Genomic DNA, 15770 nt, shown 5'->3' on the forward strand with positions numbered 1-15770 from the left:
ATTAATAATATCATCATTACCATCATCATAATTTCAAAAGCATTATGGAAAGATGTATGCTGACTGACAGTGCATTAACATTCTCTTCAAAGATGTCACAATAAACCAGTTGAATTTCAAAAGAACATTTAAAAAGACCACAAAGACTGTCTCTAAAATCAATTTACAATTCTTAAAAGCAAAACCACAGCAACACTTTACAACAATACATTTCAAGACAATTACTGTCAGACCTCAGATCACCTGATGTAAGCAATGTTCCCATTATTGCGTATAATATCTTTCTAGAAGGAATGATAATTTTGGGGGGAGTGTATAGTTTAGTCTGTAGGCTAGTACTTCAGTTGAATATCTGTCAGATTTCCTATTCCTTGATTAATAAGCAGCTAGTCAACCAACTTCATCATCTCTGGATAAAACAAAAGCTTGAGTGACTTGGCTAAAAGGAGGTGTCACGTGGCAGACAGAAGCAGCACTATTCCAGTGCAAAATCTGCTCATCTTCTCCATTGTGTTGCAGTTACCTGCCCATGTGAGAGACTAACCACAAATGACACCGAAAAAGGAGGAAAACCCGGCAAATCAATAGCCATCTCCACAGTGAGAGATGCACAGGTTCAGTGCCCCTGCTCCCCCATCCCTCTCTCCACTGCCTCCCCATCACGGGGCAGGACCCTGATTTAAGCCTGACAGGGCTCTGATGCAGCGCCTGTAATAACAGGGGTTTTAACTGCATTTAAGTGTAGCACTCCATCTTGAAGAGTCCCCCGACAAGTTCAACAATCACTCCTACGATAAAGGCATCTCTCTCTCTGCTGGATGTTATCACATGCTTAAATCTCGCACCTTACGATAAATTACAATAGGTATCATGGTAGCTGTTTATATCACAATATTTATAAGGTATTTTTGCTGGAAAATAAACCCCTAAATGTTTATTTTTTTTCCCACCCTGAATCAAAACTGCCTTTTTTTTAGCCTTCCTAACCGTCCGTTCACACCACCGCCCTGCCAACGCCGCCGTGGAAAGATGCGTGGACGCTTTGATGCTCTGACATAGATTGAATGATTGGTCTTTTTTTTAGTTAATTTAAAGGGGCCGCAAAGCAAACAAGCATGTCAATCGTTATTTTTGCATCGATGAAAAGAACTTAACAATTATAGTGACATGTTTGCTAACGAAATAAACCAATTAAAAGCATTTGTGTGGTGTGGCTATTGTGTTCAAGGTTAAATGCTATTCTAATTTGCATTCCCGCTGAAAAACAAGTGTTCTAGCGCGAAAACCTTGCCTATAAATAGTGTTGCGCGCCTTCTTATCAAATTCAAATGATCATCCTCTCCTCTATTTTTGATAACTTTGATAACTGAAATTGACAATTCATGTTTGGTGATATTGATGGTATTGGTTCATTGTATGGTTTGTTATTGTTTTTATTTGTATTTTATAGGTTGTGTGAGCTTTGTACTTAGGGCTTTTATGTATTCATTTATTGTTTTACTGTACAGCACTTTGTGTCCACTTTGGATTTTATAAATTATTATTATAAATATAAATTAATTTTGATTGATTGATTGATTGATATTTTGCTTGGGAACTAATGTGGTCGGAACCAAAGTTTAAAGGACTGTGTTCCCTGGAATCCTCTCAAACGGAGCACTTCTACATTCCGATTGGTTGCCGCCGAACCACGTCATAGCTCATTACCATAAAGTTGACCTGACTCTGCCGGAGATCGCCGCCAACGTAAGGTTGTTACGTGCTAGCGTTTTTGTTACTGTTGTTATTGAAAAGTACTGACTTTGTGGTGGTTCGCTTGCTTGCTTTCTTATTGGATTGTGTTTGCGTGTGTGTGTGTGTGTGTGTTTTGTTATTTTGTTTGATTAGCACCGCTTATTTTCTTTCTCTCTGTGGCTTATTTCAATGATAATTTTTCAATTCTTTTACTTAAGTTGTATATAGCTGTAAATAAGTTTATTTGTTTGTTTTTATTTATTTAAATTATAATGTTTGTATTGAAAATAAAGCGAACCACCTGCTTGCAGTAATTTGTTTTCATTGAGTAATTCGCCCACAGTACTCCCTAGAGATCAAAACTATAGGAAAGTGTTTAAATTTTATTATGTACATCTTCCTCATACCTCTATGCCATCAGGGGACGTAACACGGGTATGAAACCGAGGCTGTGAGGGATAGACTTAACGTGTTGTCAATGGCATTCGCTGTAAAAATCTGTGCAAAGCTCTTAGATCACTTATAATTTTCCACAGTTCATTTTGTCATGAGTTTTTTGTCTGGAAGCCTCCGGAGCTAAAACTCGTGGGTTATGGTAAGGCACGTTACATTTCCGACACACGGTCTAAGCGGTAGACCAATCACAACAGACTGTGGTCGACTGACCAATCAAAGAAACCTGCTCTTTTCAGAAGGAGGGTTTTGAAGAATCTAAAAAATATATGCAGTGATTATAAAAAAGACTGTCAAACTGTAATTGCTAATGCCTTTGAATGAAGTTTACAGTAAATCTATTCTGAGGATATATATAAATTCACTAATGAGGAAGAAATAGAAAAAAAGGAAGAAAAAAAAAAACACTTGTGATACATATGATCCTAATTATTCCAATTACTTTTATAGAGCACAAACCTGCATAATGGCCTTTAAGAAAAGAAAAAAGTTTGAAAGCTTGAAGTTCAGGTCTAAATTAACCATATCAAAATATTATTTTCTTTTCAGAAAGAGTGTGCCATTGTAAGTTTCAGCGTAATACAATTCAGAAGAAACAACAGGTCAGTTTTATAATGAGCGGAGATAATACTTTTTAAAATCTCCATAATGAATTCCAGCATCCACACCTACAGTTGTCCACTGATTGGTGGGGCGTTTTGATCTGTGGGCCAAATGAAGAGAAAAACACCAGTGGGATCCTCAGCAAGCTACCACATATGAGGATAGATGAGAATGACAGAGAGCACCAGACTGAAGAAAAAGAAATGAAGGTATACCAAAGTGAGCTCAATGAATAAACATCTCTTTCTAGTTTTCTTTTTGGAGCTGAGATTGATATTAACAAGCTAAAAACACAAAACCGATACATAACACTGTCTAGCAAAAGGTCTTGAAGAAAATGACAAGAAAAGCCTTTTTGTCTTTATAAACACACAGGCCTGTTACTACACAGGCTCATTAAAAGGGTGAGTGCACCATATAGCTGTTTACTTTATTTACTTCCACATGACCAGGCCTGGTAAAATATGTTTATGTGATGTTCGCAAGCTCACAAACAGCACTGTGATCAGTAGCAGGGGCGGCAGGGGTGCTTAATCCGGTTCCTGGAGGTCCACCCTCCTGCTTACTTTAGTACCAGCTCTATACTCATTCATTTCATCAAAAATACAGCAAAGACAGTATATCGTGAAGTATTACAATTGAAAATAATTGTTTTCTGTTTGAATATATTTTAAAATGTCATTTATTTATGTGTTGGCAGAGCTGAATTTTCAGCATCATTACTCCAGTCTTCAGCGTCACATGATCCTTCAGAAATGATTGTAATATGCTGATTTGTTGCTCAAGAAAGATTTATTCTTAATGTTGAAAACTGCGGTGTAAAACAAATGCAGGATTCTTTGATGAATAGAAAGTTCAAAAGAACAGCTTTTATCTCACATAGAAAGCTTTTGTAACATTATACCCCACTGTTCAAAGGTTTTACCGTAATAATAATGTGTGTGTGTGTGTATTAAATATATGTTTGAATATATAAAAAAAATTAACAACTACATAATCCCACCCACCCAGGCACCCACTAATACAAATTCCAGTGCTCCAAAGTTTCCACAAAATGGCTGTGGCATGTTTCACAGCACGATATCCCACAATCCTCAGGGTGAATGTTTTTTTCAGCAGCTCTCGCCCCACTGTGCATATATGAATGCGGTCGATCATTCAGCAAAGGATCTGTGGCAGCGGTGAGTTGGCGGATGGCATTGGGCTGAGTTAGCATTGCCTTCGTAGATAACTAATGAGAAACTGCAGAGATGAGCTACCCACTCCTCCGGCAGGGTTCAGCAGAATGAAAGCGGCCTCTTTGCGTTGCACCATCCACCTGTTCCGGCTGCCATTCTGATGCTACGCGCCGTCCTGCCTCCCGAAGGCCCCTACGGCTGTCTCTACAGTAGGCCTAATGAGCCACCGGACCTCACCGGCTCTTAATGCTGCAATTATGTGCCATGCCCAGAAATCCTGGGGGTATTTGCTTGTGCTGAGCAAAGCCTGGGCCATAAAAGCAACTTTTCTCTGCCTGCAGCTCTCCCGTGATGCACACATCCAAATTGCACACATTAATATCTGCTAGCAGACAGACACAGCCTCGCCAAGCCCCTCGACCCTCTCTAGCGAGTGTCCTGCCTTGAAGGGTGAAACTCCAGGGTGAGTGATATTAAATAAACTAAGCTAATGGGAAATGTATGTCAATTAAGGCAATTATACCATATATTTATTTTCCTTCTTTAAACAGTACACTAAAAAAATGTGGTGTGGAAACAAGTTTCAATCAGAAATCGCTAGTAAATTTCACAAATAGTTACAAAGAAATGGCAAGTATTAAACACTGAATTAAACATCAAATACTGTAGAAAGACTGAAATAGTATTTTCTTGTTGAACATATTCAGACTTTTTTTTTATAGTGTATTTCAGACACTAAAGAATAAACTTAACACTGTATGAACGCACTGGAGACAGAGATTACACAAGTATTACACAAGTTACTACAGTAAATATGAGGCCTGTGAGCTGAAAGCATTTAATTTGTTGTTACTCTTAACTATGCTGTATGAAAAACAGCTTTTGGTTAAAACAGCCTTGCTTATACCTTAAACAAATCCCTTTAATATGTCAATTAAGTGATTTCCTAGTAGGTGGCGTACTGCTATATTAATGGATTAAATTTTCTGGGAACAGTGTTTAGGCCCTCTGTGTGTTTTCCCCATCGCTTTAATTCCTCTGCACTAACATATGCTGATTGTGAATTAATGCCCCAAAGCTGATTTATAGCAGCGGGGTAAATGCAGCTTCCCAGCAGCCCCTGAATTATCAAGAATGTGATGAATTGAGGTCTGGAAAGGAGGAGGTTGTTTAGACTGGCGAGAAACGAAGAAACAGAGAGGGAGGAATAGGCTACATCTTTACAAAAACAAAAGGTGTGTATATGTGTATGTGTGTGTGTATATCAGCGTTTCCCATATATTGATTTATTTGTGGCGGCCCGCCACAGTATCAGCATTGACCGTCACAAATAGATTGCAGTGCTTCCCATTCATTAGACTGTGGTGGCCAGAAAACATATTTAAACTTCTCATAATAACATAAACATTTGACTGGGATACTGTGTGTGTGTATGTATGTATATATATATATATATAAAATGATAGGGTACAACAGGGATAAAGGGTCCATGGGGTAAAAGGCTCCTTTAATTTGTTTTTCCACTAAACCACTAGACGGCACACAAAGTTGCTGCAGCACTTTCTGAAACATCTCCTTTTCAAGATGCACATGGATTTTTGGCTGATCCTTAACGCTATCGCGGGCAGCAGCGTAAAGTTGATTCTGCGCTACTTTTTTTAAAATGTAGATTTAAGTAGCAAATGAGAATCGCTGAAATTGTTGAATATATTTTGAGACAAAGGTCTCGTTAATGATTTTATGTAAAATGATGGTATTTGGGGTAAAAGGCGCCCCTGCTGTTGGTGATAAAGGCACAATAATAAACAAAATAATAAATATCTGGCTGACTTTTCCATTTGTTGACATGACATGGTTAGATTCAGATGGTAAATATAAAATATCAAGAAATATTTAGAGATAATCACCATATTTATAATGATAAATGATAATGATATAAAGCTGCTTCAGACAGCGCTTGAATGGACAAAAACACAAAATGATATCAAAATGCCTGTTTTGTCAAGTATCCTTCACAAGCACAGTCTTAAATGAGTTGAATGAAGTCTTAAATTAACATAAAGAGTTGAGAGAAAATTGGATGCGTGTGAGATTCATGTCATGTGCGGCAGGTCTTATAGTGACAGCCGCCTGATAAACCCATAGACAGTATATAAGATGGACACAGCGACCCCATAGATTTCAACGGAGAAAAGTGAAGCCCATTTGAAGCACTCACTTCCTGATCGCCAGGCGAACTGCGCAGGCTCAAACTGAGCTTGACGACGTAGATGTGACTTGAGTCTTCTGGTAGCTGTGCCGAGGGAAATCTGAATCATTCCCTTCCGAATCTCGCAGAGACTGAGAGCGTGATTATTAGTTGTCAATGAGCTAGCAGCAGGAGCAACTTTATGAATCTCTATGGGCTTCTCCCTTGACTTTATGCCTCCACGTCCCCCCGATTGCTTGCGAGCTTCTCCGCCGGTCTATACGGTAATTTCTCTACAGTGCGACAGAGAGTCGCGTGGGTATGACGCAATCGTTAGCCTATTTTTTACAAAAACGGCTTCTACAAAGTCATAACGTAAGATACAAAGTAATGGAGCCTTTTATACATTGTCGTGTTTCTTTAGAAATAAATAATGGACAAATGGAGTCTTTGGACGCTTCAGATGTAAAGTTATTCGCTGTCAAAGTGACGCAAAAATGAATGGGAGTCAATGGAATGCTAACAGCAGGTGAAGTTCTGCTACAATGGCGGCTCCCGCGGAGGCATCAGTTTCCGGCGGATGGATTACCCCCTTGGATAAACCTGCTGCTGTTTGTCATTAAGGATAATCAAAGAACAAAAGAAAAAGAGAAAATCACTGCTCTTGACTGAATAACTTGTAGCTTTATTAAGGATTAATCAATATTTAATTTATCATTTGTGTTTGAAGTTTGTGTTTGTGCTTGTGCTTCGAATCGCTTGTTGTGTTTGAAGTTTGTGTTTGTGCTTGTGCTTCGAATCGCTTGTTTGTGTTTGAAGTTTGTGTCTGTGGTCGAACCGCTTTGGTTGTGTTTGGAGTTTGTGTTCGAATCGCTTAACTGTTAACGTTAACGTTAGTTTACGAGCGTGTGAACATATCTCTGATACCAGTGTTGGGCAGTAGCGTCGCTACAAGTAGTGACGCTACTAGTTTAACTACATTTCTCAGTAGCGTGGTGGTAGCGTCGCTGTTTTCTGGATCAAATAGCTTTTCAGTAGCGAAGCTCTTTTTTTTATCAAGTAGTGCGGTAGCGTCCAGCACTACACACAAGCTACATTTCCCCAAGCATTTCTAAAGTTCAAGCTCATATCGGAAATACAACTGCTAAGTATCACTGATCCTGAATCAGTAAGTGACGATGACTTCTTCATGTTTTTTACGGCGGTTGGCAAGGACCATATTTCATTCCCGCGATGCGGAAAACACGGACAGAATCACGGGATCCAGAATGAACGCACGGTTTCATTTATCACACACTCAAACACTCACTGAGGCATGCATGACGCTCGCGATGTTTTCAGCCTATATGAGGACATTCATGCATGAACTTTATCCGCTCTGAGAGTCACCTCAGCAGCATTTTAGCTTTATTTGAGAAAACTCGACAAATCATAAACAAACACAGAGAAGAGACTCAAAGGTCTACACGGCAACCCGTCAAAATAAAAGCATGGTTTAACCTTTGAAGAAAGTTTTGCTTAAATCATTGGTTATTACAATTAAATTAAACCATTAAAATGGAATCAAGAAAAGAAAAACAAAAAGAAAAGAAAATTTGGTAAATTCTTTTTTAAAAATTCATAGTGCCCTAAATCTTATTTATTTTAATATTTTAATAGATGATTGTTAAATTGTATAAGTTTCATGGTTTCAATTAATTAGACATGCATTTTGATTACTAAAATTTTATTTAACCATTAAAATGGGAGTCCAAAAATATTAAAACGGGAAAAAACATAATACAGAAAAAAAATAAAAAAAAATAATAATTTAGAATGTGAAAAAAATTATTTAAAAAAATCATAGGGCCCTACAATCAGCTTTTAGGTGCATTACCACCACATTCTGCTCCGGATGTGGACATCACGTACCAATCTCAATCCTTGAGCTGACCCGTGAGAAATTTGCTTAATGGAAAGATGCACACACTCTCAACACCTGGTTTTGTTATACTTTTATATAGTTATTATTATTATTATTATTATTATTTTTAATTGGTTTTGAACAGTTTGTGAATAAACAATTGAACTGATAAAGTATGCCTGCCTATCTGTTTGACTGACATTATGTTTAAAAATTAAAAAAATGAATTAAAAAAAAAAATAGCTTAGAAGTAGAAAGCTACTTTTGCCATATTACTGTAGCTTAGCTTGCTACTCTTCCCAGGGAGGAGCTTCAGTGTAGTGAAGCTGAATTTAATGTAGAGTAACTGCTAGCTTAGCTCACTACATTTTCCAAGTAGCTTGCCCAACACTGTCTGATACTACTCTCTATAAAAAACAATCGGATTGCTTTGATATCGCTAGTTATATCCAACTTTCCGAACTTCCGTTACTATCTCTAACGATAGCCCGCTAGCATTGCACGCGTGGCCTCGCCTATCGACCGTATTATTTACACTCGAATCACTGAAATCGCTCTGTTTGTGTTGGAGTTTGTGTTTGTGCTTGTGCTTCGAATCGCTTGTTTGTGTTTGAAGTTTGTGTCTGTGTTCGAACCGCTTTGGTTGTGTTTGGAGTTTGTGTTTCGAATCGCTTAACTGTTAGTTTGTGAGCATGTGAACATATCTCCGATACTAACGTTACTCTCTATAAAAAAACAATCGGATTGCTTTGATATCGCTGGTTATATCCAACTTTCCGAACTTCCGTTACTATCTCTAACGTTAAGTTAGCCCGCTAGCATTTGCACGCGTGGTCTCGCCTATCGACCGTCTTATTTACACTCGAATCACTGGAAGGATACGGGTTCTATCCATGATTTCAGTCCTAAATTAGTAGTGATATTGGTAGCATCACTGCTAATTTATTGTTCATCTGTCATAATGGCGAATATATCGGATGTGTGTCTACCTCTGAGTGCAGGTGAGGACACGTTTGAGCTGCATTCGGTGCGGTTGGAGCTGGAGTCCGTGGAGAAGCAGATCCGTGATCTGCTGGGGAGGCAGGCCGAGCTGCGAGACCGACGATCAGCGCTTGAAGCATCACGCGCCGATGCTCACAAGTCAGTGGTTAGTAACTTTTCGACTCCGGCCTCCTCTACTCCGTGTATTTCTCTGCACAGGACCCGAGCACCCCTGGTTTCGTTTACCCCGACACCGACACAGCACCATGGACCCTGGATGATGCCACAGCGGAAGACACGAGCCAGGACCAGAGCAAGGACCTCTCCGCCCCTCCCGGTCTTCGAGATCTCCACCCGGAACCGCTTCTCCCCTCTTCGCGAGACGGAACGCGACGACGCTGTGATCATCGGCAGTTCCATGGTCCGGCATGTCCGCGCTACCTCAGGTAAAGGTATGGTGCGCACTCACTGCTTTCCTGGTGCTCGTGTTCTCGATGTCGCTGCGCAGGTCCCCGAGATCCTGAACGGTGACGAGCGCGTCGGAGCTGTCGTGCTGCACGCGGGGGTGAACGACATCAGGCTGCGGCAGACGGAGGTTCTGAAGAGGGACTACAGGAGCCTGATCGAGACGGTACGCAGAACATCGCCTGAAGCAAAGATCGTCGTGTCTGGACCGCTTCCCAAGTACCGACAAGGACAAGAAAGGTTCAGTAGATTGTTTGCACTAAATGAATGGTTGATGTCATGGTGTAATGAACAGAGACTGCTCTTTGTAAATAATTGGAATCTGTTTTGGGAGCGACCTAGGCTCTACCGTGCTGATGGCCTGCACCCCAGCAGAGTCGGAGCGGCTGTTCTGTCGGACAACATCTCCAAGACGTTACACACCATATGACTAGTAAGTCAAAGTCCAAATCACATTCTTTGCTGTCCCAAATTAATTGATATAAGTACCAGTGTAGAACACTATATGGAAACTGTGTCTATTCCTCGTTTAGTGAGGCCAAACAATAAATCTACTGCAGGATCTAAGAAAAATCTAATTGTGATTAAACCAGAAAATCTCAATATTAGTGAACAAAAACAATTTCTAAAGCTAGGTCTTCTAAACATTAGATCGCTTACACCTAAGGCGGTTATTGTAAATGAAATGGTCACTGATAATAGCTTTGATGTACTCTGCCTTACTGAAACCTGGCTTAAACCAAATGATTATTTCGGTCTTAATGAATCCACTCCTCCAGGATACGGTTATAAGCATGAGCCCCGTCTGATTGGTCGTGGCGGCGGTGTTGCAACAATCTATAGAGATATTCTTAATGTTACTCAGAAAACAGGCCACAGGTTTAATTCGTTTGAAGTACTTGTTCTAAATGTTACGCTCCCAGACGTAAGAAAGAAATCCCTATTATCTCTAGCCTTGGCTACCGTATATAGATCGCCAGGGCCTTACGCTGATTTCCTAAAAGAGTTTGCAGATTTTCTCTCAGATCTATTGGTCAATGCCGATAAGGCAATAATTGTTGGAGATTTCAACATACACGTTGATAACACAAATGATGCGTTAGGAGCTGCGTTTACAGATTTATTAAACTCCTTTGGGGTCAAGCAAAACGTTAGTGGTCCCACTCATCGTCTTAATCATACTCTAGATTTAATTATATCATATGGAACCGATCCAACCGATATAGATATTATACCGCAAAGTGATGATGTCACTGATCATTACATGGTAACTTGCATACTACGTACGGCTGAAATGTGTCATGTTGCGCCACGTTATCGACCAGGCAGAACAATCCTTCCAACCACTATAGATAGATTCTTGAATAGCTTACCTGATCTATCTCCGCTCCTCAGTGAACCCAAACTAACAGATGAACTAGAGGAAATGACTAGCAGTATGAGCACCATTTTCTCTAGTACATTAGAAATTGTTGCACCAATTAGATTAAAAAAGGTTAGAGAGAAAACTAAAGCACCATGGTACAACAGTGCTACGCATGTTATCAAGAGAGAAACTCGTAACTTAGAGCGCAAATGGAAACAAACTAATTTAGAGGTCTTTAGAATCGCGTGGAAAGACAGTATGTCACGTTATAAAAAGGCTCTAAAAGCAGCCAGGGCTGAGCATCTCCGCAAACTAATAGAAAATAACCAAAACAATCCAAGGTTTTTATTTAACACTGTGGCTAGATTAACAAATAAACAGACATCACCTGAACAAAATATTCCGTTACATTTTAATAGTAATGATTTCATGAATTTCTTCACTGAGAAAATAGAAAGCATCAGAAACACAATTGTAAATGTACAATCTTTGACAGCGTCTTATGATTCAGCCTCAATTATCGCCCCTCAACAACAACTACAGCGCTTTACAACTATAGGACAGGAAGAGCTAAATAAACTTATCACTGCATCTAAACCAACAACATGTTTATTAGATCCAATACCCACTAAACTACTGAAAGAAGTGTTACCTGTAGTGGAAGAGCCTCTTCTCAATATTATTAACTCGTCTCTATCTTTAGGACATGTTCCAAAAACATTCAAGCTGGCAGTTATAAAACCTCTTATTAAGAAACCACAATTAGATCCAAATAACCTAGCAAATTACAGACCCATTTCAAATCTTCCATTTATGTCTAAAATACTAGAAAAAGTTGTGTCCGCTCAACTGTGCTCTTTCTTGCAAGAAAACGATATCTATGAAAAGTTTCAGTCAGGATTCAGGCCACATCATAGCACAGAAACTGCGCTGGTTAAAATTACAAATGATTTACTTTTAGCTTCTGACCAAGGCTGTATCTCAATACTAGTTTTACTCGATCTTAGTGCTGCGTTTGACACTATAGATCATAAAATACTCTTAGATCGACTTCAAAATTACACTGGTGTTCAGGGACAGGCATTAAGCTGGTTTAGATCGTACCTATCAGACCGTTACCATTTTGTCCATTTAAATGGGGAAAAATCAAAGATAACGTCAGTAAATTATGGAGTGCCGCAGGGATCTGTATTAGGCCCCCTGCTATTCTCAATTTATATGCTGCCACTTGGTAATATTATAAGAAAACATGGAATAAGTTTCCACTGTTATGCTGATGACACTCAATTATATATTTCATCTAGACCAGATGATAACACTAAATTATCTAAAATGACAGAGTGTGTTAAAGATATAAAATATTGGATGACGTGTAATTTTCTTCTATTAAATTCAGATAAAACGGAGGTATTACTGATTGGTCCAAAAAACTGCCCACAAAACCTCTTACAATACAACCTTAATCTAGATGGACGTCCTGTTACTTTATCCTCTACAGTAAAAGACCTGGGTGTTATACTAGACCGCAACTTGTCTTTTGAAAATCATATTTCAAATGTCACAAAAACAGCCTTTTTCCACCTTAGAAACATTGCTAAGCTACGTAATATGCTATCAGTTTCTGATGCAGAAAAGTTAGTTCATGCATTCATGACCTCGAGACTAGATTACTGTAATGCTCTATTAGCTGGTTGTCCTGCATCCTCCGTAAACAAGCTACAGTTAGTCCAAAATGCAGCCGCTAGAGTTCTTACTAGGTCAAGAAAATATGATCATATAACACCAATTTTATCATCTCTACACTGGTTACCTATTAAGTTCCGTATCAATTACAAAGTATTGTTACTGACCTATAAAGCCCTAAATGGTTTAGCTCCTGTGTATTTAAGAGATCTTCTATCGCCATATATTCCATCGCGCTCTTTAAGATCGCTAAATTCGAGGCTTCTGGTCGTACCTAGGATATCTAAGTCCACTAAAGGAGGGAGGGCGTTTTCACATCTAGCTCCTAAACTCTGGAATAGCCTTCCTGATACTGTCCGAGGCTCAGACTCGCTCTCCCAGTTTAAAACTAGATTAAAGACGCATCTCTTTAGCCAAGCATTCACATGATGCATCTCATACCTTTTATACTACAGTTAAATCAGATCAAATGCATTCATATTAAGAACAGCAGCTATGCTAATTATTTCCCATCTGCCTTTTTTGTTGTTATCTCGGGACGCCTGTCCCGAGATAACTCAAATAGAGTTTGTCAGCTCCAGTTAGTATCCAGCCTCTCATGGAGACTTCAGATGCCCCAACGCCTGTGATGAGACGACTCGACGCCTGTGAAGAGACGACCCAACGCCGGCGATATGTTATGCCCTAAATTTCATGATTAACTAACTGTATTTTTGTATGTATATTTTTGAAATGCATTTTCTGTAAAGCTGCTTTGAAACAATGTGTATTGTGAAAAGCGCTATACAAATAAACTTGAATTGAATTGAATTGAATTTATGTAGTGAAGACTGAAGTGTTTGATGACTTTATTCAATTTCTGTATATATCCTACCTGTTATACCTACCTGAAAATCAAATCTTAAAACACTGTTTACAAGGTTACATGGGTCAAAAACTACGAAAACAATAACTTTTTGTGCATTTTGACAGGGCATGTAAAAATCTGAACTGGTCTGACTAGGCCATAAGAAAAAATTAAGCTGTGATATATTGGCACGGGTAAGTGTGATGTTTATTACAATGGGTTTATGTGAAGATTGTTTTAATTCACTTAAATTAAAAGCTGTTATATTTTTTAAAGCCTAATAAATGTTACAATGTATAGCTTTCAATTGTTCTGTAATGCTGAATGGCATGAAGTCATGAAGACATCAGTAGCGGTATTGGTATTGTTAATGCTGGCCTTCATTAAAAAAAATATGTCATTAAACAATTTTTGAAATATAGGGTACTGTCTTTGTTTCTACAATAATTTGGAGATTAAATGAGAAATTATTACACTATAAAAAAATATAAAAAATGTTAGGTGTGATTAACCTTGTGATTGACAGCACTAATATATATATATATACACACACACACACACACACACACACACACTCTCTCACACACACACGCGGTTTAAGCTGTAAGTTTTTTTGCAGGCTAATTTATATATATTAGTATGACATTTGGTAATTTTGACTTGTCCTGTAGAAATATCTAAACATCCTTTGACACAATTGTGTTTTTTTTTTTGAGAAGCAAAATTGTGTATAAGAGAATATATATTGAGTTAGGTTTGTTTTTCTTACTCCATTAGCACATGGTGTTTTCCATGTTCTCCATTAGAACAAAATTCCTCTCTCTCTCTCTAGCACAATATAGATAGGCTTATGCTTAAATGAAAAAATGCAAATATGGTAAGAAAAATAAACAATTCAAGGTTTTTGTATTCTTCGAAAACAATTAAATTGTGTGCAATTTTGTTTCTCAAGCAGATGTGTCTCGTTTTAAGGGTGTTTGGATATTTGTACTGTACAACAAGACTATGAGTAATGAGAATAATGAGTACGATTTTCTTTTGTACTGCACTGTACAAATAAATGTGCAGCTCATCAGAAAGTCCTGAGAATAAAGAGGTAAATGTTGCAGAATGGCCAAAAATTGGTCAACTTAACAGCAATGCATTTTTAGTGTTAAAAGGCTCGTTACACTTAGAAAAATGGCAAAACAATACAGTAGCACATTGCCATTGCGGGATTGTTTGTGATTTAAGGTGGCACTCACTACTTGAAGCAGTAAACAAAACTAGTGCCATCAAACTCCAAGCTGCACAAACAAGCAAAACAAAACCGCTTATTCACCACTGAGACCTGTTCGAAAGCAATCATTGTGGCTGTAGTGATTACGGCAGGTGGAAGGGGTAAAAGTGTGTTCTCTGCAAAGTACTGTGCCAAGTGTAGCCATCATCACTGCGGTATGAAACTCACTCACTGTGGTTATTCAGATCAAAACTTTCTGGAAATGCCAGACTCAGCATTGAAATGTCCCAAACCCATTAAAGGCCTTCCAGAGAAAAATCTGAACCTTCCTTGGTTCCCAACCTGGGATGGATGGATGGATGGATGGATGGATGGATGGATGGATGGATGGATGGATGGATGGATGGATGGATGGATGGATGGATGGATGGATGGATGGATGGATGGATGGATGGATGGATGGATGGATGAATGAGTCATCCTCTGGCCAAATGAGTAAACATGCTAGTGGAAAGTGTAGTTACAGTTATCTACCAGCAGGGGCAAACAAGGTCATGCTAACTGTAGAGGAGAAGCAAATCTCAAAAGTACTTGCATTCACCCAGAAGATGATGGCTGTCTGTACAAATGAACATTGGAGAAAACGGTGTTAACTTCAATATGATTTGGTAATTACAGTAAATTCCCTGAACAAAGGCATCAGAGTGAAAAGTGCGCTAGCCAGAATGACAAGATGCTAAAATGAGCCAGAGACCCAGCTTCAGGGAAATTGAATTTCACAGGTATTGTTGCTGGAGTTTTGTAAGCTGACGATGTGGCATACTAATTAAGCAGCAATACTATACAGGAAATGAGCATGGAGATTAAACATGCTGAGTTTTGTGTTCTTGGTTGTTTCTTTCCTGGTAATCCAAAAATGAGTCCCAATCCTCACATATACCGGCATTTGATAGGGGTGAAAAGTTCAAGAGTTAAAGCCAGTGCAGAGCTCTGAAACCAAAACAGTTAAGATGAATATAATACTAATGAAATATACATTTCAATAGTCACAGTAATTATGATATTTTGAACTTCATTCTTGAACTTTTGAACTTTTAATTTTGAGAAGATGTTATTACAGCCCTTGGTCTTATACAGTTGTTACATACTC

The 15770-nt window shown here is 38.7% G+C and overlaps 2 protein-coding genes across 2 annotated transcripts in view; one reads left to right on the plus strand and one right to left on the minus strand.

Moving 5' to 3' along the window:
• grik4 (glutamate receptor, ionotropic, kainate 4) overlaps positions 1-15770 on the minus strand; it is a 321677-nt gene that overhangs the window by 176228 nt on the left and 129679 nt on the right. The window lies entirely within an intron of this gene.
• On the plus strand, positions 8503-13343 carry LOC306997149 (uncharacterized protein). Its single transcript, XM_079610275.1, has 2 exons — positions 8503-9938; positions 13147-13343. The coding sequence occupies exon 1, from the start codon at positions 9021-9023 to the stop codon at positions 9933-9935; it is 915 nt and encodes a 304-aa protein (XP_079466401.1). The 5' UTR covers positions 8503-9020; the 3' UTR covers positions 9936-9938; positions 13147-13343.

The sequence above is a fragment of the Phoxinus phoxinus genome (assembly GCF_949152265.1).
Source record: "Phoxinus phoxinus genome assembly, chromosome: 4".
Classification (NCBI taxonomy): Eukaryota; Metazoa; Chordata; class Actinopteri; order Cypriniformes; family Leuciscidae; genus Phoxinus; species Phoxinus phoxinus.

What these genes read in the sequence shown, in the direction of transcription:
- LOC306997149 (XM_079610275.1), top strand. Translation starts at nt 9,021, where the DNA reads ATGGCGAATATATCGGATGTGTGTCTACCTCTGAGTGCAGGTGAGGAC.